This window comes from Podarcis raffonei, chromosome 12 (genome assembly GCF_027172205.1).
Source record: "Podarcis raffonei isolate rPodRaf1 chromosome 12, rPodRaf1.pri, whole genome shotgun sequence".
Taxonomy (NCBI): Eukaryota; Metazoa; Chordata; class Lepidosauria; order Squamata; family Lacertidae; genus Podarcis; species Podarcis raffonei.
The window spans coordinates 2,445,869-2,471,675 of record NC_070613.1 but is presented as its reverse complement, the minus strand read 5'-3'; the positions used below and the strand labels follow the sequence as shown (position 1 = coordinate 2,471,675).

Sequence of the window (25,807 nt, the reverse complement as noted above, 5' to 3'; positions counted from 1 at the left end):
ACGGAAACACCGTTTGCCTTCCCGCTGGAGCGGTACCTATTTATCTATTTATCCTTACCTGGAGTCAAATGGCAGGTCCATCTAGCCTGCTATTTCCTGCTTTGACTGCAGGAACTCTCAGGGTTCCTTTTAGACCTTTCTCCCCGAATCCCCTTCTTATTGAACCTGGAGTTTTTGCAATGCAAACTGCATTTTCTGCCCCATAGCTGTAGGCCATATGCCTTTATTCAGGGGCATTTTAAAACTTGTGATCAAGAGGGCTAGAAACTGGGGTGTTATAAGGCACCATATATTGCTATGGTGGTGCTGTGAGGTTCCAGATACTGAAAAGGATGCCAACCAATTTCTCCCTGGAGCCTCTGAGGGTGAAATAAAGGAGTGAGGAGCTTTGTGGCGGCTTCATACTTCCTTAACTCTAGTTCCTTAGTCCTCTAAGAGTGTTGCTGGGAGACAGGAAGGATGTATAGCTTATCTTGGCCAGGGTTTAGCAGTGAATGATTTATGTTCCGCCTCTGCGGCCGGAGGCAGCATGTCTCTGAATATCAACTGCCAGGAATCACAAGTGGGGGTGACCCGGGAGGCAGCAATGGCCACCAACCTGTGGCAGGGAAGACCCCTTTCAGAGCCACCCAGTGCGAGGCCAGAGGCTGCCAGTGGGGCAGGGTCACTGGGACTAGCGTTGACAGGTAGCTGGCTCAAAAAAGCTGCCCAGAACCTCTCTGCTGCTACAGGAGTCTCATTTTGGGAAGAAGGTCTTACTTCACAGTGCATAGTTAATCTGTGGAACTTCTTCCCACAGGAAGTAGTGAGGCCACCAACTTGGGTGGCTTTAAAAGCAGACTGGGAAAACTCATGGAAGAGGAGAGGGCTCTTGATCACTACTACAATGCTTCTGAATCTCAGTCGCTGGAAGCCACAGGAGGGAGGGTGGGCTCTTGTGCTTGGATCCTGCTTGCTGGTTGGCCACCGTGAGAACAAGGGGCTGGCCTGGACATGGTGCTGTCTCTAGGCTCTTCTTAGGCTTTTACGGAACCTCCAGTTCCAGAGGCAGTCTTCAGTGTTTCCCAACCTTGGGACTCCAGCTGTTTTTGGACTACAACTCCCATCATCCCTAGCGAGCAAGACCAGTAGTCTGGGGTGATGGGAACTGTAGTCCAAAACAGCTGGAGTCCCAAGGTTGGGAAAACGCTGATTTAGAGCTTTTGGTTCCTGGGGATATTTAGCCAGCGTGAGAACTAGATGGGCCGCTGGCCTGATCCAGCTGGCCTCTGCTTATGTTTTATCTTCCTAGAGCAGTGAGGAGGGCCTTCCTCCCATCACACCCGATCCAGGGAGCAGCAACCAGCGGGAGAGCAGGAAGCGGATTGGCCCTCCTTGCCATGAACTCCTCCCTCCGCAGGTGGCGCTGCGGCGCCTCCAGCGCACAGGAAACCGCGTATCTCTTTCCTCCTCTTCCCCCCTCCGCTTCCTCCTGGCCGCCGCGCGCATGCGTGCCGCTGTTTCCCCACTTTTTTTTCCAAACACAGAACCGCGCATGCGCGGCAGCCGTGTTAGTGAGACGGCTCTGGTGGGTACCTCCTCCTCCTCCTCCTCTCTCCCCGTCTCTTCCTCACCCCCCTCATTCCAACTTCGCCCCCCCACCCCGAGACCCCCGCCCCGACAGAAGCCCCCCCAGCCCCGCCGCGCGTCCCCTCAGAAGGCCGCCTCGTCTTGCCCTCCCCTCCCCCCTTGCAATAAGACGGAGCCTGATTGGGCCGCTCTCGGCTGCCCCGCCCCCTTTCCTCCCGGGGAGGGGGAGGGGAGACAAAAGGCCCCGGCGGGGGGGGGGGTGTCGTCGAGGGAGGGGGCGCCGCTGCCGCCGCCTGAGGTGAGGCTGGTCTGGTCTCCCCCTCAGGGGAGAAAGGGAAAGGCAGCCCGCCGCCCAGCCCCCTGAAGGGGTCTTCTGGGGAGGGGCCCCCTCGAAAGAGTTGGGGGGGCGTTGCTGGGTGTGAATATTGGGGGGGGGAGGCTGGTGGTGTGTGTTTTTTTTCCCCTGAGGGGAGATATGGAAGCGCCGCCTTGGTTTTTTCTGTCAGCTGGGGCGGGGCTCCTCGGAGGGGGGAGGGGAGCATCCAGGGGGAGGGGGGGAGGGAGGGAGAGAGAGAGAGAGAGGGAGCGACGTTGTAGGCCTTGGAGAGAGAGTGTGTGTGTGTGTGCAAGATGACTGTTTCTGCAGGGAGAGGGAGGTTGGGAGCCAGGGAGGGGGTGGGGGTGAATGAGAGAAGGAGGGAGGGAGAGAGAGAGAGAGAGAGAGAGAGAGAGAGAGAGAGAAAGGGAGCTTAGTGCTGTTGGCCTCAGAGGGACTGGCTTGTGTGTGTGTGTGTCTGTGTGTGTAAATGTAAGTGTGCAAGATTGTTGTAAGCCAGAAAATAGCTCTACAACAAGAGGACTGTTTCTGCAGGGAGAGGGAGGTGGGGAGCCAGGGAAGGGGGTGGGGTGTGTGTGTGTGTGCATAAGAAAGAGAGCTTAGTGTTGCTGGCCTTGGAGGGTTTCTCTCCCTCCCCCCCTCTCTCTCTCTCTCTCTGTGTGTGTGTGTGTGTGTGTGTGTGTGTGTGTAGGATGACTGCTTGCTTTCTGCCTGGCAAGGGAGGGTGGGGGAGGTTGGTTAGGAGCATCCCTGAGAGTGGAAGCTGTGTGTGTGAGAGAGAAATTCTGCTGGCCTGTGCTTAGAAAGACTGCTTGCTTCTGCATGGCACAGAGGGGGTGGGGGGTTCTTGGTCAGTGTGCTTTGGGGGGGGGTTGCAGTGGAAGAGGGATTCTCTCTCCATGCAGCTTCCAGGTCCAGAAGGATGTGCTTATTTTTATTTTTTTTGTATAATGGGGGTACTGAAGGACACAAGGAAAGCGTGTCCTCAGTGTTCTGCTTTGATGGGAGACTCATCTCTTGGGACCGTTCTTGCGGAAGTGCACATTGCCCAGATGTGCAGGCCTGAGGAGTTGCAGCTAACATCCCTTTTTGGAGGCGGGCTGCGGCTTAGTGCAGGGTTCTTATGCAGAGGCAAGATCTCAAGGCTGGGGATAAATAGCCTCTTAATTTGAAAACTGTCACTAATATAGAGTTTTTTCTGGACCCTTAACTAACCAGAAGGATGGAATCCCCTTTGAACAATTTGTCTTCTCCCAGGACAGCCTTCCTCATCTGGGTGCCCTCCGAAGTATTTTAGAGTACATATGAACATTCTGGTTGGGGCTGATTCGAGTTTTAGTTCATAATATATCAAGGGCACCAGGTTGGGGAAGGCTGCTTTAGGTTGACCAGATGGAAAGCAAGACCTGGATTTTGTGGTTATTTATTTGCTTGCTTGTTGACTTATTTAAGCAAATTAGTTTGGGATCCATCCATTTGGATGAAGAGTGGCTTAGAATTCTTTAAAAAAATTAGGGTAATTTATATAACACTTTTCTGCCAATATGCTTAATGGTCCCCCCCCCCAAAAAAAAGTTCACAGCAAATACATTCATCCTAATAGACAAAATACTATTAAAAATGGGATTGGGGGAGGAGGGAAAAATTAATTCAGTTACAAATCCTTAGGCAATGTTACACATTTTCTACAGTCACATATGGAATAGCCACCACAGGGATGTGAATGGGGGCAAGAGATGGCAAATGACTTGAGCTGAAATGATGGAGCGGAGCTTGGTGTCTCTTCTCTTCCACAGATGCAGCCAAGTTGCATAGAAGAGAGAGTTGTGGCAGGTGCAGCTGTCATGTAATAAGGAAGAAATCTGCACCTACTGAAATTATCTCTTTTACCAAGTATTCCAGGTAATTGAGTTTAGTTGTCTTTGCACATGGTTACTTCTCTGTTTTCTTCCTCTCTGTATTTCTGCTTTTCAAGAACCGAAACCCCTGAACAGCAAGAGTAACAAAGGAAAATGGGGTGTTTTTAGTAAGATCCCTCTTAGGCCAGGACACTACGTGCTTCTGTGTCCAAACACACCAGGTGAAGAGCAGTGGAATAGACAGTACAAGACTGGGTGAACAATTGGTCTAGCTCAGGGGTTCTCAAACTTCATCCATCTGCAGGTGTTTTTTTGTTTTGTTTTTAAGAATCTATGTAAAAGCTCATCTTTAAATACTTAGTTTATTTCTCTACATGCATTTCTAAACATTTTATCTTAAAATAGTACTTTTAAAATGCATTTTGGTGTTGTTATTTTTTTAAGCTAAAGACTATTGCAAAATTGGGAGAAGGGCAAACCCAGAAGATAATAGCTTTTACATCAGTGTGCTAGTCTCAGAGGTGAGAATTAGATCAGATGGCTTTTAAAAAAGCAGGCACCTTCTGTGCCAGGCTTTTAAAGCCTCTGGAAACTTTTCTGTTTCACCAGGCCTACGCAGGCAAATAGGAGTACATCCCCCGCAATGGGCTATTGATCTTTGCTTTTAACTTTTTCGTTTTTCACTTCTTAACATTTTATGCTTTTCTTGCATAGTTTTATTCCTTTTTTTTTTACTATTGTAAACCACTGTGATAAAGCGGCACATAAATAAACAAAACTAGAATGCAAACTAAATTCCTAGTGGGCACTAAAAGCATTCTGGTGTAAAATGTAGTTAGTAGTGTACAGAAAACTAAGGGTGGTGAGTGTGTATGTGAGAACTAGTCCTAAGGATTCCACAAACAAAGCATTTGCCAACCTGGTGCCCTCCATATGTTTTGGACTACAACTCCTGTCTGCCCCAGTCAGCATCCAGTTTGGAGAAGCCTGCATTAATGCAGCACTAAGATGCACTTTTGAGGCTCGAGGTGGCTTATAAGCACAAACTCAAATGTAAAACCTGTAATATTGATATAATAATTTGGTATCTCACAGGGACTTGTAGCTCAGTGACCAAGCATCTGATCTGCATGCAGAAGGTTGCAGTTCATCTGCAGGTAGGGCAAGGAGAGACTGCTGCCTGAAACTGCTGGTTGTTGAAAGTGATCCTGAGTTAGATGGACCTAAATGGGCTGATGCTGTATAATGCGGTTTCCTTCATTCCTAACTTGCTTGTGCTTTTGGGGCAGAGCAGACAGCAAGCCAAAATAGATGGACTATTCTTCTCTCCTTTTGTAACCAGCTTCAGTGTTTCAACATGGAGCCCCGGCAGCCGGTGCCTTCGCAACCCGAACAGAATTTTGTCCGAGATGCCAAGCAGAACATGGCCGAGCTCTCTCTGTGGACGGTGGTGGCTGCGATCCAAGCCGTGGAGAGGAAGGTGGATTCTCACGCCACACGGCTGCTGAACCTGGAGCGGCGGATGGTGACCAACGAAAAGAAATACGTGGACTGTGAGAATGCCGTGGTGGACTTTGGCAACCAGATGGAGTGCAAGTTGACTGCTCTGGGGACGCTGATCCAGGAGTACGGGCTGCTGCAGAGGAGGCTAGAGAACATGGAGAACCTGCTGAAGAACCAGAACTTCTGGATCTTGAGGCTTCCTCCAGGCTCCAAAGGGGAAACCCCCAAGGTAAGGGTACTTGGGGGACACACTCTCTATCCCCCCCCTTTTACAGCATTGTGAAAAGCTCCTCAGACTTGGAGATGTGTTGTTATTAAAGGCTGTCTTCCAGATCATCAGCCGGCAAAACTTTTGTTAAGTAGAAAGGTTAATTCTTTCAGGCTGTCAGTGTGCCACAAACAACTAGCTCGTGAGCCCAAAGTCTTGAAAACTCGGTTGAGATAAGAACTATACTTGGCTTTGGTGGCGATGGTGAACTGTGCTTGAAGGCTGTCAAAAGATGGAGATGGAGAGAGAAGTGTGTGGTTCTGTGGATGGCCCCCAATATGCAGTCCACAGTAAAGAAGCGAATAGTGTCAAAATCTGCACAAGATTATAGTTATGCCCGCCGCAGGGAAGCTAGTAAGGCGTCTGCATTTATTTTTAAGGCTTGCCTTATGTGACAACAGAGCGTTGAGGTTTCCTAGGCCTTGATTCTCACTACTTTGTGGGGTTGCTGTTTTGAGTTCTTGTTTTTAATTTACCTTACTCTAGATAACTTCTGGCAAAACTCCATTACTGTTGAGTGTTAGGTGGGAGGATTTATGGAGGGCTTTTTTGGGGGGACGGGACACCAACACAGTTTGAGTGTTTCCTTAGTACATCTTGCATGCTTAGATGCTGTTTGACATTATTGGAATAGTTGAGAAATGCCTTATTTGCTCTTCTAAACTAGTGGAGAAACTTGTTCTCTGTTCAGCTAGTGCGTCCCCCATGCTCTGGAAATTATGGACATATCTTTTCTTATTGTTCTTTTCCCCTAACCTCCACAGACGAATAGAGTAGTGTGGTCCAGCTCTGCCTGTTGGGATTCTCAGGTACCCCAGAGAATCGTTGTGAGAGCTGTTAAATAGCATAGAGAGTGCTTAAGTAACTGCAGTAGCTCACCAAAGAGGATAAAAGGCTGATGCTTACCTCTGGACATGCCCCCATTCCCACCCAAACTTCCAGGGTAAGATGCCAGATGAGCTTTATGAATATCTTACCCTTATTCTTGATGAAGCAAGGGGTTAATTGCTGCAATATATACAATACTTGAAAAGGTGAATATAAGTGGAAACCATCTTGGGGATCTGGGAGACAGATCTGGGTGCAGGGATATCTCAGCAAAAAATGGAAAGCCCTTTGGAACAAGAAGCTATTTAAGACTACAAAGATATATGAGAATGTCTAAAAATGCATAATATTCTTGGTACCTTGCACCCCAGAAGTGTCAGTCCAAATGTTGGAGGAAAGATTGTTCAGGATTAGGTACATGTATCCATATGTGATGGGGGTTGTAAGAAAATTAAAGAGTTTGAAGTATTCTTGGAATGTGGTGAAGTAGTTGACAAGTTGACAAATGACCTTCGTGGGCATTCTTAACAACTTTTGATGGAAAGAATGAGATGGTACCATTTAAAGATATGCTGCCTTTTTATTTGTGGCTGCAAGACAGGTAATTGCAAAATATTGGAAAAGTAAAAATGGAGGTTCAGCACAAGAATAGTATTATTACATTTGGCAAAATGCTTTGGCAGAGAAACCGACTAAACAGATCTGAGCTTCGAGGTTGCCTGAATCTGAGGGTGACTTTGCAGTTCAGTGGTTTTCAGTTCAGTGGTTTTAGTCTATGAGCTAATAGACAAGGTGGTCTTTGGAGTCCACGATCCACACTTGGGACTCTATGGACTGGTCCAGTGTGATAGATAAAAGATACTCCTTTTATACTCCGGAAACTCGATTGCTTTCCGCCTACATTTATATTGTGAAAACAACATCTTAATTTTTTTAAATATAAACCAATGGTTTTTAAAAAAGAAAAAATACCTATGCGTGGGAAAGGTGTCAGTACAGTGGAGTTTCCTTTTGAGAGAAATGATGGGTTTGGAGGCACTGATGAAGTTGAGTTGCCAGCGGACTTTCACATCAATTAAGACTTAACAGACTGATTAAGACTAACCAGCCAAATCTCTAAAAGGAGGTAGCAAAGAGGTGTCTTAAGCTCTGTTGCTTCAATTGCACTGGGGGCACAACTTTCAGTGGCTCTGGGAAGAATGCAGGAATGGAATTGCTCTCATGTTCCCGGTCAGCCATTCCTCTGATATCCACTACAGTACAGGCAATGGTTTGCCACCTGAAACAATGATACTTCATTAGATAGGATCATTGCCCTGACTTGAGTTAGATGCTGTTCCTGGAAATGTTCCATTTCCCTTCTTGAAAGCCTGGTGGATCAGGGTTTGGATTTGGGCGGGAGGGGATCTGCTTTGGGCGGGATGCTTCTGGGTTGATCATCCCAAGAGAACCCAGCTTCTTCTCTCAGTATCAGTGGTGCAAATTTGCTTATAGGTTGTGCTTTGAATTTGGTTTTGTGTAGAACTTCGAAATGTTCGTCAAGGAGCAACGTGGGGTCAGCAGGTAGGTCATGACATACCTGCCCTGTGGAGACCTGAACCTTTTGCCAATGCTTCCTGATTATTACCAAGCATAATGTCCATAACCATGAGGACTAGAAACTTCACCTGAAAAGTACAGCCTGGTAATTCAGGTTCTACTCAGGATAACTAGGTTCCATGTGTACTACATAGGGCAGAGGGTGCTGACAAGAGACAGACCCAGGCAACATTGTGAAACCCACTTTCAAACTCTGCTCCCCCTTGGCTTGTTTTGTGTGTGGGGGGGGGGTCGTGTTGTTGTTTCTTCAGTATCTATACTTCCCTTCATCTTAGGATCACAGGGCAGTTTACAACGTAAAAGCACAAAAATACAGTGGTACCTCGGGTTAAGTACTTAATTTGTTCTGGAGGTACGTACTTAACCTGAAACTGTTCTTATCCTGAAGCACCACTTGAGCTAATGGGGCCTCCTGCTGTTGCCTCGCCGCCGGAGCACGATTTCTGTTCTCATCCTGAAGCAAAGTTCTTAACCTGAAGCACTATTTCTGGCTTAGCGGAGTCTGTAACCTGAAGCGTACATAACCTGAAGCGTATGTAACCTGAGGTACCACTGTACATACCATAGTAGCAAACAAAAACAGTTACCCCCCACGCAGTTTAAAAGACCAGAGATGGGTTAATTATCCAAAGGTCTGGGAGAAGAGGAATGTTTTTGCCTAACACCTAAATGTGTGTGACGAAGATGCCAGGTGAGCCCCCCTAGGAAGGGCATTCCACAAATGGAGCTACTGCAGAAAAGGCCCCGCTCTCATGTTGCCACCCTCCAGACCTCTTGCAGAGGAGGCACATGAAGAAGGGCCTCAGATAATGAGCTCATGGTCTGGGTTGGTTCATATGGGGAGAGGCGGAACTTGCGGTAATGTGGTCCTCAGCTTCTTAAGGCTTTATAGGTCAAGACCAGCACTTTTGAATTGGGCCCAGAAACTAATTGGTAGCCAGTGCAGTCGGTTCAGGATCGGTGTTATACGCTCACACCGTCTTGCCCTGGCTGCTAAATTTTGTACCAACTGAACCATCTTCAGAGGCAGCCCCACATATTACAGATTGCAGTAATCTATCCTAGAGGCTACCAGAGCATAGGCAACAGAAGTTAGGCTGTACCTGTTCAGATTGGGGTGCAGCTGATGGAAGGCGCTCCGTGCCACTGAGGCCACCTGAGCCTCAAGCAACATCAGTGGATCCAGAAGCTGCATATCTGCTTCTTTAGAGGGTGTGTAACCCCATCAGGAGCAGGTAGCCTCCCATCCATTCGGTCTAGGGAACCGCCCATCAACAGTGCTTCAGTCTTCTCTAGGTTGAGCTTCAGTTTGTAGGCTCTCATCCATTTAATTACTGAGGCAAGACTGCCATACCTGCAGATGGAAAGAAGTAGAGCTTTGTGTCATCAGCATAAATGAGGAGTGGTTTTGCCAGTGCCTCCTTCGAGCAGGCAGGGACTACTCCCTCTTGCATTAATCACCTTCCTGGCCCAGTCAGCTTCCCCTCCCTGCTAGTCTTCATCAGCCAAGAGGGGCAAGGGTCCAAAGCACAGGTGGTCGGGATCCGTGCACCTTGCCCACGTCCTTGAGCCTTACTAACTGAAACTCACCCAACATAATAGGACTAGACAGTGCTCTGGGTAACTCTTGAGATTCATCTGCTGTAACAGTGGAGTCAGGGTCCCAGCGGATGCAAGCGATTTTATTCTCAAAATGATTTGCAAATAAGTCACAGCGAACTACCATCAGTTCTGTCACCACCTTTGGGCCAGACGGTAAAAGACCCTGCACTACCTAAATTATTATATACTGAAGTGCCACCTTTTTGCTCAGAGCTTTACAGAGTAACAGACAGGCAGTGGAAATGGAGCTATTGCATTGAATCTGGAAGTTGCTAGATTGCTTCTTAAAAGCTAAACTCGACAAAGTTTCTAGGTGGAGATATTTATCTGTCCGTATCTGGATTGGATTTGAAATTGCTTTTATATATGCAGGTGTATTGCATATGGTGTTATTGTATTGTGAAATCACTTTGAGAACTCTATACGTACGTTAAATAAATAAGAGTTCGCTTCATACTGTTTTTTTCTTCAAATCTCTAAATGTTGGTCGGGGAGGGGAGCATAGGAATAGCTGGTGAGTCTGCTTGCTGAGGGGAGAGATAGGCTGTGCACCCTTTCAGCTTCTCTAGACCAGAGCAGTAACATTCTGGCCCTGCAGAAGGTGATGGATTTGGAGGGGAAAGGGATACAGGTAAGTACCAGGCACTCGCCCTAGAAGGTCTAAGTCTGTGACTGCTGTGATTCCAGGTGCCGGTGACCTTTGAGGACAACTCCGTCTACTTCTCGGAGCAGGAATGGGGGAACCTGGATGAATGGCAGAAGGACCTCTACAAAAACATGATGAAGAGCAACTACGAGTCGTTGGTCTCACTGGGTAAAGAAGTGGTTATTGCTCTTTTTATTAGCTGCTGATGCAAGTCATGAGGCTGGCTCAAGTGGTTTCTTAAAATATCTACCTCATTTGTTATCTAAGTTTGCCATCTACTCCCTCATGGGTTCAAATAATAAAATTATTATTAATCCCTGTTGCTGAAAACTGCAGAAGGGGAAAGTGCTCTTGTAGTCAGGTCCTGCTTGCGGGTTTCCAACAGGCATGTGATTGGCCAGTATAAGAAGAGGATGTTGGACTAGATGGGGCAATGGCCTGATGCAGCAGGTTCTTCTTAGGTTCGTCTTATGTTCCCAGTATTTCTAGGGTGCCACAGAGCATCTTTTTTAAGGTAGCCTGGCTTAAGCATGGACATTCTACTGGGTCTCTGATCCACGTTGCTTGGGCTTTCTGCTGAGTGGTGGGCTGGTGCAAACACACAGTCGCTGTTAACCATGTTTGGGGATTACTGCTTGATTTTCTGCAAGTGATAAGCTGTGTGATGGTGTGGAAATTGTGCTGGAATTCTCTGCAGTGTCCAGGACCTGGGAAACAGGCAATACAAAGCAGGGGTGACTGTGGGGAAGTAGCTGAACTCCACGACCTCCATGACTTCTTCCTGTTCAGGGATACATTCACAGTCTCTCCTCACCTCCCCACTTTGCCCTTCCTTTGTGCTCTGAAGCACGTCTGGACCTGCCCATGTAACTTCTATGGTGCACCTGTAATCTAGCGTGTTCCTTGCGGTGAATTTTCAGTGGGTACAGTAGTGCTGCCAGCATCTCCCTTAATCCTGTTCAGTACAGCAAGTGGGCTGAAGGGGTGTTCTGTGTTTTCTCTTTTTCCAACAGACTATGCAATTGCAAAACCTGATCTTCTGTCCCGGATTGAGCAAGGCGAACGCCCCTGTGTGGAGGAAGAGGAGATCCCTAAGGAGAAAGAGATTTCTTCAGAGCCCAGCCCAGGTAAGCAGCTGGAATCCCAGAAGGGGCTGGGTGGGTGAATAGGATGTACGAGGCTGTCTTAACTGACCCTTCCATCTCCAGTGAGAGCCAGTGTGGTGTAGTGATTAAGAGCGGTAGATTCGTAATCTGGTGAACTGGGTTCATGTCTCTGCTCCTCCACCTGCAGCTGCTGGGTGACCTTGGGCCAGTCACACTTCTCTGAAGTCTCTCAGCCCCACTCACCTCACAGAGTGTTTGTTGGGGGGGAGGAAGGGAAAGGAGAATGTTAGCCGCTTTGAGACTCCTTCGGGTAGTGATAAAGCGGGATATCAAATCCAAACCCTTCTTCTTCTTCCAACTGGGATTCTCCCCTCCCGCCCACTAACTTCAAAATGTGCAGGAGATTTTCCTCTCTCTTCAAGAGAGTCTGCCAGGACTCCCATGTCTGAGGTTCACCTTGGTGGCGTGGGCTGCAAGACCCGTGGCCCAGGACAGGGAAGTCTTGTGCATCGGTTGTTCTTCCTGTTACAGCAGAGCGGAATGAAAGGCCATCTTTGGGGTTTGTGATCGAGTAAAATTGAAACAGGCTTAGCAAGTAGTTGCAGCCTGGTGCGAAGTGGCTCACAGAACAAACCCTCTCCTTCGTGTCTCCCGAAACAGAAGCCTTGGTTTTTAGGCCTGGCCTGGCCTGCCAGATGGAAGGGAGAGAAAATGCACATGTCATTGGAGACCAGGAGAAAGCAGAAGGAAGGGCAGCTCCGAGCGACCACAGTGTTGGTGAGTGGAACCCGTAGGCTAGGCCCTTTTTGTCCAGAGTATTTCAGGGTTTCAGAAAATACAAAATCCGCTCAGAAAAGAATCTTGACTGGATTCTCATCACAGTTTTTGCAATGGGGGAAAAATGTTGAAAAGTGAAACCTAGAGGGACGCAGCTCTTGCAGCAGGGTCTAAGAAAACTTCCCCTCCGCACCCACACCCCCCCAACATGAATGCTAAATATATTCAGCTGGAATTTTTTGGGGGGGGTGTATTCCTTTTAAAACTGTAGCTTATTTTATGGTGACTGGGAGTGGCCGCTGAGACCATATAACACCAGTCCTGAGAGACCTGCATTGGCTCCCAGTACATTTCCAAGTACAATTCAAAGTGTTGGTACTGACCTTTAAGGCCTTAAATGGCCTCCGTTCTGTGTACCTGAAGGAGCGTCTCCACCCCCATCATTCTGCCCAGACACTGAGGTCCAGCGCCGAGGGCCTTCTGGGGGTTCCCTCCCTGCGAGTGAGGTTACAGGGAACCAGGCAGAGGGCCTTCTCGGTAGTGGCGCCCACCATGTGGAACGCCTTCCCATCAGATGTCAAGGAAATAAACAACTATCTGACTTTTAGAAGACATCTGAAGGCAGCCCTGTTTAGGGAAGTTTTTAATGTTTAACGCTGTATTGTGCTTTTAACATTCAGTTGGGAGCCGCCCAGAGTGGCTGGGGAAACCCAGCCAGATGGGCAGGGTATAAATAGTAAATTATTATTATTGTTGTTGTTGTTGTTGTTGTTGTTGTTACACACCTGCAAATTGCCTTGACACACATATAAAAGGTGATTCATAAATTAATAACAATAAAAAACAGAGGGGTAAAAATGCCTTCCTGTGGTCTGCCAAGGGCCCTGTTCATGCCACCGCACAGGAGGAGGGCACTGCCAACCCCCTGGCAGGATCTGTGCCCCCTGCCAAGGTGCTTTCTGAAGTCCTGCAGAGACTCAGCTGAGAGCCAGGTGATGCCCATGTTCCTGCCCTAAAGCGAGTCGGGGGAGGGGAGAGAGACTAAATAGCCCCAAGTTGAGCTTCCTCCTAACTGCTCTTTTCGTTGGCACAGACTATGGGGCTGCCGGATCCTCCTTTGGCTCTCCAGGGAAGCGGGAGCAAGAGGTGAACCTCGAGGGCCCAGAGGGCACGGAGGAAGGCGAGCTGCGCATCAAGCCTCGCACTGGTGAGTGTTGCACCTGGCACACCTGGGTGCAGGAGGGGCGGAGATGTTGCAGAGGCGCTTTGCGTTTGGAGCGGATCAGGCTGCCAACCCTTCCAGCTGCTACACTTGAGCCTGAGCAACATGTCCGAGCAGAACGTTGTTCTCCCCAGCCCAGTTAGTGCTTCAGCTGTGGGCCCTGTGTCGAAGTGGCCACAGTTGAGCAAATGCGCATTTGCAGTGCATGGTGTTGAAGTCAGAACCTGGAGCAAGCCAAGTGCCCTTTATGCTCCCTTCTTGTATCTTGAGGGGGCTGTGTTTTATGGGGTGTTTGGGTACCTTTGGCCCACAGTGGGGAAAAGGGGCCTTCTGCTTCGAGGCTCTCTTTGTGATGATGTTTTATGACGTAAAAAGGGTCTCTTTGTGTAAAGCAGGATAAAAATGCCACTGAGCTACACCTACTGCTTCGTGTTATTCTCCCCACGGTATGAAGTTTGCAACCTCTATGTGAGGAGCTGCCTTCCTGGTAGAACTCTGTCATGTTGGGCAGCTTCCCATAGCCCTGTGCCCTCACAGAAAGCGCTTGTTCTGCTTCACGGCCCACCTCCCAGGCAAGGGGAGCTTCCTAGCCCCTGAGTCAAATTACTCTTGACCTTAACGTAAGACTGAAGATGGGGTAGCCTAGGTTTTCTGCTGTTCTGGAGGGGAGGACGCAAACCAGGGGATTCAAAGGAGATTCCAACCAAACATTAGGAAGGACTTTCTGATATTAAGAGCTGCTCGGCAGTGAGACAGACATCCTTGGAAGGTGGTGGACTTTGCTTATTTGGAGGTTTTTAGACAGCGTTTGTGTGGCCGTCTGCCAGGGATTCCTTTGCTGTGATTCCTGTGTTGCAAAGGGTTGGGATAGATGATCCTTGACTTCCCTTCCCACTGCTGTGATTCCACGATGTAAGACACACCATGCTAAGGGCCAGGGAAGAGAGTAGTACAGGAAAACGATATGCATTTCTCTGCTTCTTCAGCCCATTGGTTGTACCTCTGAGCCACGTCCCACCAGTACAAAGCCTTCCTCCTTCTGTTTCCCCCCACCCAGCAAGCCCCCTTTCTGTGAATTCTGTTGTAATGTTCAGGATGAACTTGCGTCTTCTGTATTGCTGGCTAAAATATTCTGAGTGCTTCCTCCCCGCCTTCTCTTTTATGCAACGAATCACACTTGCAATATCCACAGTGATATTTAGCCAACGCCCCTCCTAGCGGTGATATTGGCCCTCTCCACATCACCCGTGTGGTCTCCCACCCTCCGCCACTTCTTGTATGGTGTGCAATCAAAATGGTCTGCTCCTGTTAAAGCGTAATCCCTGCCTCGTGGTATTCTGGGCCCTCATGGTAGCTTACATCCATGACAGAGCGATAAAAGTACAAAGAACCAGAATGCGCCGGTACCATTAAGAGAAAAATACAAAGCAGCAACATCTCAGAAAGGTTCGGATGGTCTCATCTTGGCCACCTGTGTGCTGCCTTCAGTCTACTGATCCAGCAGCCTTGAGGAGGGCAAATGCGCTTGTCCTGTTTGACTAGCAAAGGACGAAGGAGAGCCAAGACCTGCTTTCAGGAGCCGTTTTTTGTAGCGGAGGCAATCCAAGCACACGCGTTGCCAGCCCTGGGTCATTCTGGTGCTGGCCTTGAGTGCCCCCCTGCCCCCCTCACCCGAGAATGGCAAGGAGACTTGGAGGGGCACTGAGGCTCTGAACGTGGAGAGGGGGAGAGGCTGGTTTAGAGCCCACCTGGACAAAGAAATGGGCTGCTGGAAGGATGAGCAGAGCTGGCTGGCTGGCGAGGCTGAGAGGAGACGCTGAAAGAGGGAGAGAAAGAGAGAGAATGAGCACGAGCCCTTCATGTAAGAACACAGCTACTGCCTGTCCCCTTTCTGACTTGTCTCCTGCTCTCACCTGGTGGCCGTTTGCTGCTAGGCGGGGGCGAGTGCTGATCACGTTTCCATGCTTTCCTTTGCTCTTTCGAACTCTCAGTTGCTTGTATAAATGTACCCCGAACATGGCTTCCTTGTAGGGTGTGGGGGGGGGGGAGAAGACAAGTGTCCTTTGACTTAAGAATATAGTAATTTCAGGGGGGTGGGCACCTGCAGTGCGTAAACTGAGCAAGGGTCAGAAAGATCCTTTTGAGTGCACACTGGAGAAGCACATTTTATAAGCTCAAGCCCTGTAGTCTGTAGCCTGCTAGACAAAGGAATCCAGGGACTTGGAGCTGAAAGTGTGGACAGGTGAGAGCAGGCCTTCTGTGGCTCTCCAGAGCAGAGAGGACTTCCCAGGCAGGGTTGATGTGAGCAATGGAGAACAGCTCATGAACATTGCAGCGGGTAGGACTAGGTGACTTTGGGGTCCCTTCCAACTCTGCAATTCTTTTGATTCTAATGTTTTTGGGTAGAATGGAGAGCAAGGCGTAATGGGGCTCGTCAGCTTACAGACCTGGGTTCTTAGTTTAAAATAAGTGCCAATAAGACTTTTTATAACCGGTGCTAATGCTCAGTCAGGCTGCACCAACCAGGCTGCCTTGTTGCTCTTTGTACACATTGCCTGATGGAAAAGGGACTCTGTCCTCGTGATGTGGTGCGGCAGAGAGGCCACGTTGGCCGCGGCCGCCTTGTGCAGTGGTCAGGCAGGAGTGCGCTGACAACTGAGCAAAGCGGGTTCCTGCAGAGCCACTCTGGGTCCTGCCCCCATCCTTCTGCAGAACCAGAAGGGTTTCCTGGCCCTTTAAGCACCCTCCCTCTGAACAGGCAGGAGAAGGTAGCTGGGCAGAATGTTGTAGGTTTCTGGCTCAGTTTTTAAGGAACGGATGTTGCGCGCGTTTGCTGCTTTGGAGAAGAAGCATTGCACCAACGCTGTTTTCTTTCAACCCACCAGATGACGGGCTGGCCTTCAAAGCAGAGGTCCTGCAGGCCCAGAAAGCGCTGTGCGAGAGCTTGGGGCTGCAGTGCACCGAAGACGCCGTCCTCCACGGCCCCCACCCAGGGGCTGCCTCCCTCGGGAGCCGCTACAGCGCCCTGATGCACCAGCGGAGGCACCCGGAGAGCCAGGCGGATGAGGCCCTTCCCGGAGAGGGCAGCTTTGGCGGCGGCGGCGGCTGCCACAGCCCCATGGCGGGCTTCCAGCGCGAGAGGCCGGGGGAGAAACTGTTTGTGTGCCCCGAGTGCGGGAAAAGCTTCCGGCTGCACAAGAGCTTGCTGATCCACCAGCAGAGCCACGCGGCGGGCGGCGGCTACCGGCCGCAGTGCGAGAAGAGCTTCACCTACAAACAGCAGTTCACCCTCCACCAGCGCATCCACACCGGGGGCGGTGCCTACACGTCGGTGGCCTGCGAGGAGACCTTCAAGCAGAGCCACAACCTGAAAGCCCTGCCCAGGGTGCCGGCCGGGGAGAAGCCGTACGGCAGCGCCAAGTGCGTGAAGACCTTCAACCTCAAGTCGTCCTACCGGCAGCACCCGAAGGGGCACGGGAGGGAGAGGCCCTACAAGTGCAGCCGCTGCCCCGAGAGCTTCTCGCAGAAGAAGAGCCTGGTGACCCACCAGCGGCTGCACTCGGGGCGGGGCAGCGGCAGCTCCCTGGCCTGCCTGTACTGCGGCAAGAACTTCAGCCACCCCTCGGATCTGGTGCGGCACCAGCGCATCCACACCGGGGAGAGGCCCTACCGGTGCGGCGAGTGCGAGAAGAGCTTCACCCAGAAGCAACATTTGCTGCAGCACCAGAAGATCCACCTGCGGGAGCAGAACCGGCTGATGGGGACGGCCGTCCGGGAGGCCCTGCTGGACGCCATCTTCATCTAGCGGCCCCCTCCCACCGGCGCCGGGGCTACGGCTCTGCAGGGAGGGGGGAGAAGGGCAGGGAGGGAGGGGGGGAGAAACAGACTGTTACCTCAGAAATTGGGCCCCCAGGGCTGCGAGGGGGCTTCTCTGCGACCTCCCTCCTAGCCTGGAGTTTAGGATCCTGTAGACTCTCGGGTACTCGATAGGACCTTTTTATTTTAAGGGTGACTAGAGATTGTTCAGAGTTGCTGAAGAAGAAACAGTGGTGTTGGTAGTAACAAAAAATGCTTCTGGGATTGTCTTTTCTGTCTCGTTCGGAGTGTACCATACTGTAGCTGCCCCTTCCCACTATCTCCTCCCCACCGCCCACCCCGGTTGCCAGAGGGACATTTTCACTTCAGAATAACTCAAGACGGACGACTGTTGGCCCAGAGGTGGCGCACCCGTTCACCTTTTCTGTAAACACCTATTTCTCAGAACTGAACACTTTTATATACTTTTCCCCTGGATTTTTCTTTTTCTTTCTTTCTTTTGGTCTGTGGAAACTTAAAAAATAAACTAGAAATGTGGAAAAAGAAATTAGCTCAGCGTTCTGGTTAGTGGATTTTTTTTCCCTGGGGAAAATGGAAATTTCTGGGCACCATGTGTGTTTCGTGACATTGTGGGGTGACAGCGGCAATGAGTGAGGGCGTCTTCCCTGGCCCTGCTATTTGTGCTGTGCACCATCCACCCATGCTGGGGTCCTCGTACCATCTAGAACCCTGGGAACCATCTAGAAGCCCCCGCCCCAGAGCAGGTCCCCCTACACATGTTCAGGCCTGTGGGACCAGAGCCAGGGAGGGCACACTTGCTGGCCCCATAGGCACTGGGAATTGCACCTAATGATTTCAGCTTTTAAAGTCTTTATTTTGCAAACTTTCTTGAAAACCTTTAAAGCAGTTTCCAAGCAGAAAGTTGTCTTCCAAGACATGTGCCTATGTTAAGTCTTGTATGCAAGTCACTCGCATGGCATCAGAACAGACTTGGAGAATATTTTGAAGTGCAGATTATGCCCACATCCAGAGGGTCTGCTTCAGTCTGAAACGTTAAAAGGCTGTCTCCAGAATGGCTGCTGTAACTTGAGAAAGGAGGGAAATTACTATTGCTAATACAGAGGTACCTCGAGTTAAGAACTTAATTCGTTCTGGAGGTCCGTTCTTAACCTGAAACTGTTATTAACCTGAATCACCACTTTAGCTATTGGGGCCTGCTGTGTTGCTGCTGCACGATTTCTGTTCTCATCCTGAAGCAAAGTTCTTAACCCGAGGCACTATTTCTGGGTTAGCGGAGTCTGTAACCTGAAGCATCTGTAATCTGAAGCGTCTGTAACCCGAGGTACCACTGTAACCAATATCAATTGAGACCGTGCAGAGTCAAACGCATCTTTCTTTGTAATTAAACGTGGCGAGGCCCTCTCCAGTCTAAAGGTAAGGCAGAAGAAAAGTCTTAAAGACACTCTTGTCTCCGAGACAGCCCTCTCCTTAGCGCAGCATTTCCATGGATTTCTCCAGATATTTCTGATCTTGCATTGGGAAATGCTCTTCTTTGAAAATCGGACCATGAACTCCTCCGGGCAGGGAACCGTTCTTGCTAGATTTTGACACTGGATTTTTGTTAATGGGGGATTCAGTCTCTTACAAAGAACTCCCAAGGATGGCCATCTCGCCCGGCTCCCTGCAGTGCAGGATTCACAGCTAAAGGATCTGACAGATGGCCATCCAGCCTCTTGTTTCAAAATCTCCAATGAGGAAAAGTCTACCACCACCTAAGGGAGTCCATTCTATTGTCAAACAGCTCTTGCCACCAGAAAAGTTATCCCTAATGCTGAGTCGGAATATCCTTCCTTGTCATTTGAATCTGTTGATTCGGGTCCTGCCGTCAGGAGCAATTGAAAACAAGCTTGCTACACCTTCCATTTGATACTTTGATACCCATCGTTCAGCCCGGACACTGAGATCCAGCGCTGAGGGCCTTCTGGCGGTTCCCTCATTGCGAGAAGTAAAGTTACAGGGAACCAGACAGAGGGCCTTCTTGGTGGTGGCGCCTGCTCTGTGGAACGCCTTCCCTTCAGATGTGAAAGAAATAAGTAGCTATCTTATCTTTAAAAGACATCAGAAGGCAGCCCTTTTTAGGGAAGTTTTTAATATTTAATGCTGTATTTAACATTTGATTGGAAGAGTGGCTGGGGAAACTCAGCCAGATGGGTGGGGTATAAATAATAATATTATTATTACTTGAAGGTGTCTATCATGTCACACCTCAAGTCTTCTCTTATTCAGGCTGAGCACCCCCAACTCATGAGGCTTGGTTTCCAGACCCTTTTAACATCTTGGGTCACCGTCCTCTGCCCATGCTCCAGATTATCAGTATCCTTAAATTGTGGTACCCAGAACAGGACACAGGACTCAAGGATTCGTCTGATTCAGGCACAACAGAGCAGTTACTATCACTTCCCTTGGCCAAGACACTTGACTTCTGGTGATGCAGCTTAGAATAATAACATTAGCTGTTTTTGCTGCTGCATCACACTACTGGCTCAAGTGAAACTTGCAGTCTCCTAAGACCCCCTTGATCCTTTTCACATCCGTGTGTCAGGCTTGGGGAGTGAAAGGAAAGTGTCTGCACTGCCACCGGAGGTTTCAATATCCTGCGTCTAAAAAACGGGTTGCAAGTTGGGGGAAGGATCTTTGCTTAGTGATGGGACACCTGCTTGGCAGGTAGAAGGTCTCTGGTTCAGACTCCAGCAGTCTACGTCAGCATCCAGAGAAGTCAAACTTTTAAGAAAGAGCAGGAAGGGTGGGGGAAGCAAGTTTCTCCCCTTATTACAGAGGAAATGGCATCAAAAAACTTTACCAGTGTCAACAGGTGCTCTGGAAGCTCACATTTTGCAGTCGGAATGAAGCCTACAAATTGGTGCCGCGATGTAATTTGAGTGGTTAGGGATGCTCTGGTTCAGAAGCATTTGCACACTTTCCCCCATACATCCCTAGTCTCTCTTTGCTAGCCAGGCACAGATTTCACTGGGGCAAAATGTCAGGTTTTAGGGCTGGGATGGGGCAAGACTAGGTTCTCAAATCCCTGCTTGCTGTGGATATAACAGAATAAATTGCTAAGAAGTCATGCATAAAGGCAGCCCTGTATCAGGGTTTTTAAAAATGTTTGGCATGTTATTTTTTATATTTTGCTGGAAGCTGCTTAGAGTGGCTGGGGAAACCCAGCCAGATGGGTGGGGTATAAATAAAAAAATGACGATGATGCATTTTAAGAGCAGTTGTCGCGGTCACTGTTTACAAAACATCTTGTAATATCAGGACATACCTTGCAATTATCAGGACAGATGAAAGGAAGCGCCGTATTTTTCGCTCCATAAGACGCACCTGACCATAAGACGCACCTAGTTTTTAGAGGAGGAAAACAAGAAAAAAAATATTCTGAGCGAAACAGTGGGTGTATGATTTTTGTGGTTCATGCTGTGGCCACAGACATGTGCTCTGATGGTGAATTTGGGGTAGCCCAATGCAAAAATCCTGAGGACCCATGTGGATCCGTGCTTTGTAATCACATTTTTACACCATTGCAGCCCCAGGAAACAGTGGGTGCGTGATTTTCTTGGTGCAGGCTGTAGCCATGGGCATGCTATGTGATGGTGAATTTGGGGTGACCCAGTGTAAAAATCCTGCGGATCCATGTGCTTTTACCTCCCCCTCCCAGGCAGCCTCCTTTATCTCTAGCATCCCTTATCTCTCTCCCGATCCCACCGATCAGCTGCTTCCTTTCCACACTCCCTTCCCTCTTATTTGCCTCAGTGTCTTTTCCTTAGCTGGAGCAGTTTTTTGCTCCTCCTTTTCTTCTAATTTCTCTCCTTATTGCTTTAGTCTTCCTGTTTCCCTCCCTTTGCAAGTTTGCTGTCTTTACCTCCCCCCTCCCAGACAGCCTCCTTTATCTCTAGAGTCCCTTATCTCCTTCCAATCACTTGCTGATCAGCGGCTCAGCGGCTTTGTTTCAACATCCCCTTCCCTCTTTCAAAAATAAAAAAGAGCATGATCTGCTTTTTGCCCCTGGGCAATTCGGCTCCAGGGACCACACATTTGCTCCATAAGACGCACAGACATTTCCCCTTACTTTTTATGAGGAAAAAAGTGTGTCTTATGGAGCAAAAAATACGTTACTTCAGGCAGTGCAGTTAATCTGTGGAACTCCCTCCCACAGGAGGTAGTGATGGCCACCGGCCTAGATGGCTTTAAAAGAGGATTGGATAAATTCATGGAGGAGGAGAGCGTTATCGATGGCTAATAGCCACGATGGCTCTGCCCTCCCTCTACGGTCAGAGGCAGCAATGCTTGTGAATGCTCCTTCTTAGAAACCACACGAGAAGAGAGGGCAGCCGTGTGCTCAGATCCTGCTTGCAGGTTTCCTGTAATGGGCATCAGGTTGGTCACTGTGAGAAGAGGATGCTGGACTAGATGGGCCACTGGCCGGATCCTGCACGACTCTTCCTATGTTCTTAATAGCCAGAGAGAGGTGTGCGTCTGAAGAATAGTCTCCAAACGGTGCCCCCTTCCTATACAGGCCTTCCTATACAGCTATCCCAATGTTTTGGATTCCCATCAGCCCCAGCCCTCAAGGGTATAGAATCCTGCATCAGATGGGCAATATTCCCCCCATTGGGGGATGGGGGTTACCAGGCTGTGGGGAAGGCTGCTGCATGTGGATTGGAGCAGTTGGGGGTGGCTGGCATCCATCTTGGAGGTCCCAAGTCACAAGGTGATTAGATTGGTCTCAACTAGGGCCAGGGCCTTTTCAGTACTGGTCCCGACTTGGTGGAACGCTCTGTCACAAGAGACCAGAGCCTGCGGGACTTGACATCTTTCCTCAGGCCTGCAAGACAGAGCTGTTCCGCCTGGCCTTTGGTTTGGACTCAGTCTGACCCTTATGTTTCCCTCCACTTTTTGATCTATGGGCTACTTTTAAAATGAGGCTGCATTTTAAATTGCATTTTAACCTGTATTTTAAATTGGTTTTTCCCCGTTATGTTTTTACTGTAATTTTGCTGGTGTTAGCCGCCCTGAGCCCAGGTCTGGCCGGGGAGGGCGGGGTATAAATAAATTTTATTATTATTATTATTATTATTATTATTATTATTATTATTTGTCTTGGGAGACCGTGGAGGAGTGCTCCTTTGGGGGTGAGCTCAAGCTGTTGGGAGGTAGCAGCACCTGCCGTGGCTGCAGAGACCGGTGAGGGAGAGACATGTTTTGTTGCAGCCGGAGCAGATGAAGGCGTCCGGTTGTTCTGCTGCAGATGCACCAGGGCGTTTTTTGTCTCTGCGCTCCGCCCAGTGGTCCTTCCTCCTCTGATCACTGCTCCGGATGCACGACCTGACCATCTGTCTCCATGCACTGCAGTTGTCTGCAAGGGATTCCCACACAGCAGGGTTGACGTTGCCAGCCTTCACGTCATGTATACAGACATCTTTGGTCTGCTAGTGGGAAGCCAGCTCCCTGTAGAGAACATCCTTGGGGGTCCTGCCGTCTTCCATTCTGTATATGGGACCAATCCAGCATAGACGTCACTGAGACAGGAATGCGAACACCCCGGGAACATGGGCTTGGGAGGAGAGTAAATAATCATCATCATCATCATCATCATCATAATAAATTTATTTATATCCTGCCCTCCCCAGCCGAAGCCGGGCTCAGAGCGGATAACAACATCTTGGTTCCGTAGGCATTCCAGATTTTCAACGTCTTCGTTTTTGTCTCCCACTCTCCCCTTCCCTTGCAGACCCCCCGACGGACAAGGCGCCGATTGAAGCCAAGCGAGATCCCCGAGTCCCTGAGCCGTGGGGGCCCGAGACGTCTGGGGAGAGCGCCTCTGGGGAGAAGGGTCCTCCTCGTCCAGCCGCGTGGCTGGGGAGCCTCCCGGGGGAGCACAAGCGGTTCAGCCCCATCGGACTTGCCCTGGCCGAGTGGCCGAAACACAGCGGCGAAGCTAAGTCTCACCCGTGCCCAGACTGTGGGAAGAGCTACGGCTTCCCAGGGGTCTTGGAGGACCACCGGCGCAATCGCTGCAGCCTCGCCCCCTCTCCAGCATGCCTCCCGCTGTCGCCCTCGGGCGATGGGAGCCTCCCGAAGCCTGGCCTGGGCTGCCAGGGAGAGGCGGGGAGTGCCAAGCCCCTTTCTCCTCTTCCTGCGCCACCCGGGGAGAAGGCCTGGGCGTGCCCCTGGTGCCAGCAGCGCTTCCGGTTGCAGGTGAACCTTCTGATCCACCAGAGCAGCCACCTGGAGGCGGGAGGCGAGCTGGGCGGGCAGGACCGTCTGGCGTGCCGCTTCTGCCCGCGCCGCTTCGGGCGCTCGGACCACCTCCTGCGCCACCAGATGAGCCACACGGGCGCCCGGCCCTACCAGTGCCCCTCGTGCGAGAAGAGCTTCACGGACAAGAGCAAGCTGACCAACCACTACCGCACGCACACCGGGGAGCGCCCCTTCCGCTGCGCCGCCTGCGGGAAGAACTTCATCCGGCGCCACCACCTGGCTAAGCACCAGCGCACCCACACTCGCGAGAGGCCTCACCAGTGCCACGTCTGCCTGAAGGGCTTCATGCAGAAGCACCACCTGCAGAAGCACATCCGCACGCACACGGGAGAGAAGCCCTACCGCTGCAGCCAGTGCCCCAAGGCCTTCTCCTCCCAGCAGCGACTGCTGCTGCACTGCTGCACCCCGACGCAGGTGGCGGCGGCGGAGGCTGCGGGAGGCGGCTCAGCAGCGTCCTCCACCAGCCTCCTCTCGAAACATTGATGTACCTCCTGCGCCGTTCACAAGGCCGATCGTCCGGTCTCCCGCCTTCAGAAGGGGCGTGGGGAGCAGCGCCCTCGATGCCGCCAGCTTGCTCGAGAGACCCCTGGCCGGAGCTTCTTGGCTCTCCCCTGCGAGCCTTGGCGGCAGAGGGTGCGTTGCAGAGCCTGAGCTGCCATGGCAAGGCGAGCGCCTTGCAGGACAGCAGCTGCTCTGCGCCTTCAGTGTAAATGGTAAATCACGTAAGGGTGGCGTTTCCCCAATGGGGACTTTGGTCGTTGTGGTGCTAACGTGTGCTTAGAAGGGGAGAAGGGGGTTGCGCATGTATGTAAGTATTAAGAAGTCTCAAAGGTGGCCGCCGACGCCGTCTTTTCTTTTGTTTCCGAGGCAATCCCTGTTGTTGGACTACGACTCCCATCATCCCTAGCTGGCAGGAACCCAGTGGTCAGGGATGATGGGAACTGTAGTCCAAAAAAGCAGCTGGAGATCCAAGTTTGGGAAACCCTGGACTAGGCCCTGATATAGCTCAGGGTTAGGGTGGTCGTCCGAAAGAGGGAGGGGGATTTACATCTGGGGAAATTTGATGTAAAATATTAAAATGGTGAATAAGTCTGGCTGGTTATGTAAGCCTGGAACAGTGGAGAACAGGACTCGGTTTGTGTCTCGCTGCATTTAAAAGAGCCCTATCCAGCATCTTCGGGGTTTCAAGCTCTTAATCGCAGCTGGAATGGCCAGGTGACCTCTGAAGGCACACACAACCCCAGTGAAGCGAAGCTCCTTCGTCTCCTTTCCAGATGTCGAAGAGGTTCACCATGCAGACTGGGCCACGTGGCTCTTATTCAGCTGATGCCTTGCTGCAGAGTTGGAACCAAGCATTTTGGGAGTCTGGAAAGGATAGGACCCAGGTGGGGGCACCCACCTCGCCTGAAACCTCACCCAATGGGACGATAACAAACCTCCTACAACGCGTGGCCGTTGGGACTGTGGAACTTCCGTTCTTTTCTGAAATACTTTCCCTGCATCGATAGATTTTTGTTTCTTTAAAAACCCAAACTTTTGTCCTTTAGGGGCTGGACATTCTGTGTTGTGGTTTTGGATAGATATATTTTTTCCTGATTTTGTAATCCTGCTGTAAAGGCTTACCTGGGGGGAAAGATACACACTGGAAATGCAAACGGGAGCGTCGTGTGGTTTTTCTTTCTCCTCCTCCGTTCCACATTTTCCTGTTTTAAAGGTATTAGAAAGAACTTCTGCTCTTCTGTCTTTTAACAATCCGTCCGTCCCGCTCTTGCAAGGAAACACTGAAATAATTCCATTCTGTATAGGTAGAGACAGCCTTGGCTAATCTGTGGCACTTTCCAGGTGCATGGAACTACAGTTCACATTGGCTCCAGCTTGGGAGTTGCAGTCCATAGCAGCTGGACGGTACCAGGTTGGCAAAGACATTCGTGTGCACATTCCATGCTGTTTCGAACCCGATACCTGAGCATGCACCTCCCTCCTCTTAAAACTTTGCATCACCAGGTTTTGCATTGAAGATGCGTTGGGTGGGTTTGATGGGGATGTGGAGTTGTGGCTGGTAGAAATCAGGGACTGAGTGGCTCCCAAATAGCCCCTTTTATTATTTTGGCCTTTCACTTTTGCCCTTGGGATCCAAACAAAGGGGTCTGTTGGTGTCGCCGAGGACACTGGAGTTAGAAGTTTTGCGTCCATGCGCCCTTCATGTGCTGAGCGCAGACACTTAGGACAGGGAGATCTCTCAGGCTTTGGCGGTCCTTCGCTGGTTTGCAACATCTGCTTGAAAAATGTTTGCATTTCATTGAGAGTAGCAGAATGCTGCCCCATCCTGTTATGTGCTGCCTACCTTGTCAGAT

General features: G+C 50.2%; 1 protein-coding gene across 2 annotated transcripts; it reads left to right on the top strand.

Annotated features, from left to right (window-relative positions):
- The first annotated feature begins 1,493 nt into the window (after positions 1 to 1,493).
- Positions 1,494 to 25,108, top strand: LOC128424289 (zinc finger protein 777-like). 2 transcript variants are annotated; one of them, XM_053410302.1, is made up of 8 exons: positions 1,494 to 1,567; positions 3,703 to 3,808; positions 5,108 to 5,497; positions 10,253 to 10,379; positions 11,225 to 11,338; positions 11,978 to 12,094; positions 13,188 to 13,301; positions 22,924 to 25,108. In XM_053410302.1, exons 3-8 carry the CDS (start codon positions 5,123 to 5,125, stop codon positions 23,934 to 23,936), a joined length of 1,860 nt encoding a protein of 619 aa, XP_053266277.1. In that variant the 5' UTR covers positions 1,494 to 1,567; positions 3,703 to 3,808; positions 5,108 to 5,122; the 3' UTR covers positions 23,937 to 25,108. The 2 variants fall into 2 exon arrangements, with proteins under 2 accessions (XP_053266277.1, XP_053266278.1); XM_053410303.1 differs by lacking the exon at positions 22,924 to 25,108 and adding an exon at positions 16,202 to 17,682 and having other exon boundaries at positions 1,495 to 1,567.
- Positions 25,109 to 25,807: the final 699 nt, after the last annotated feature.

Excerpts from the sequence above, each read along its gene's own strand:
- LOC128424289 (XM_053410302.1), top strand. The coding sequence starts at position 5,123 with ATGGAGCCCCGGCAGCCGGTGCCTTCGCAACCCGAACAGAATTTTGTC. Across the intron at positions 5,498-10,252 it reads CCAAAGGGGAAACCCCCAAG|GTGCCGGTGACCTTTGAGGA; the intron begins GTAAGGGTACTT and ends CTGTGATTCCAG. Across the intron at positions 13,302-22,923 it reads GCGCATCAAGCCTCGCACTG|ACCCCCCGACGGACAAGGCG; the intron begins GTGAGTGTTGCA and ends CTTCCCTTGCAG.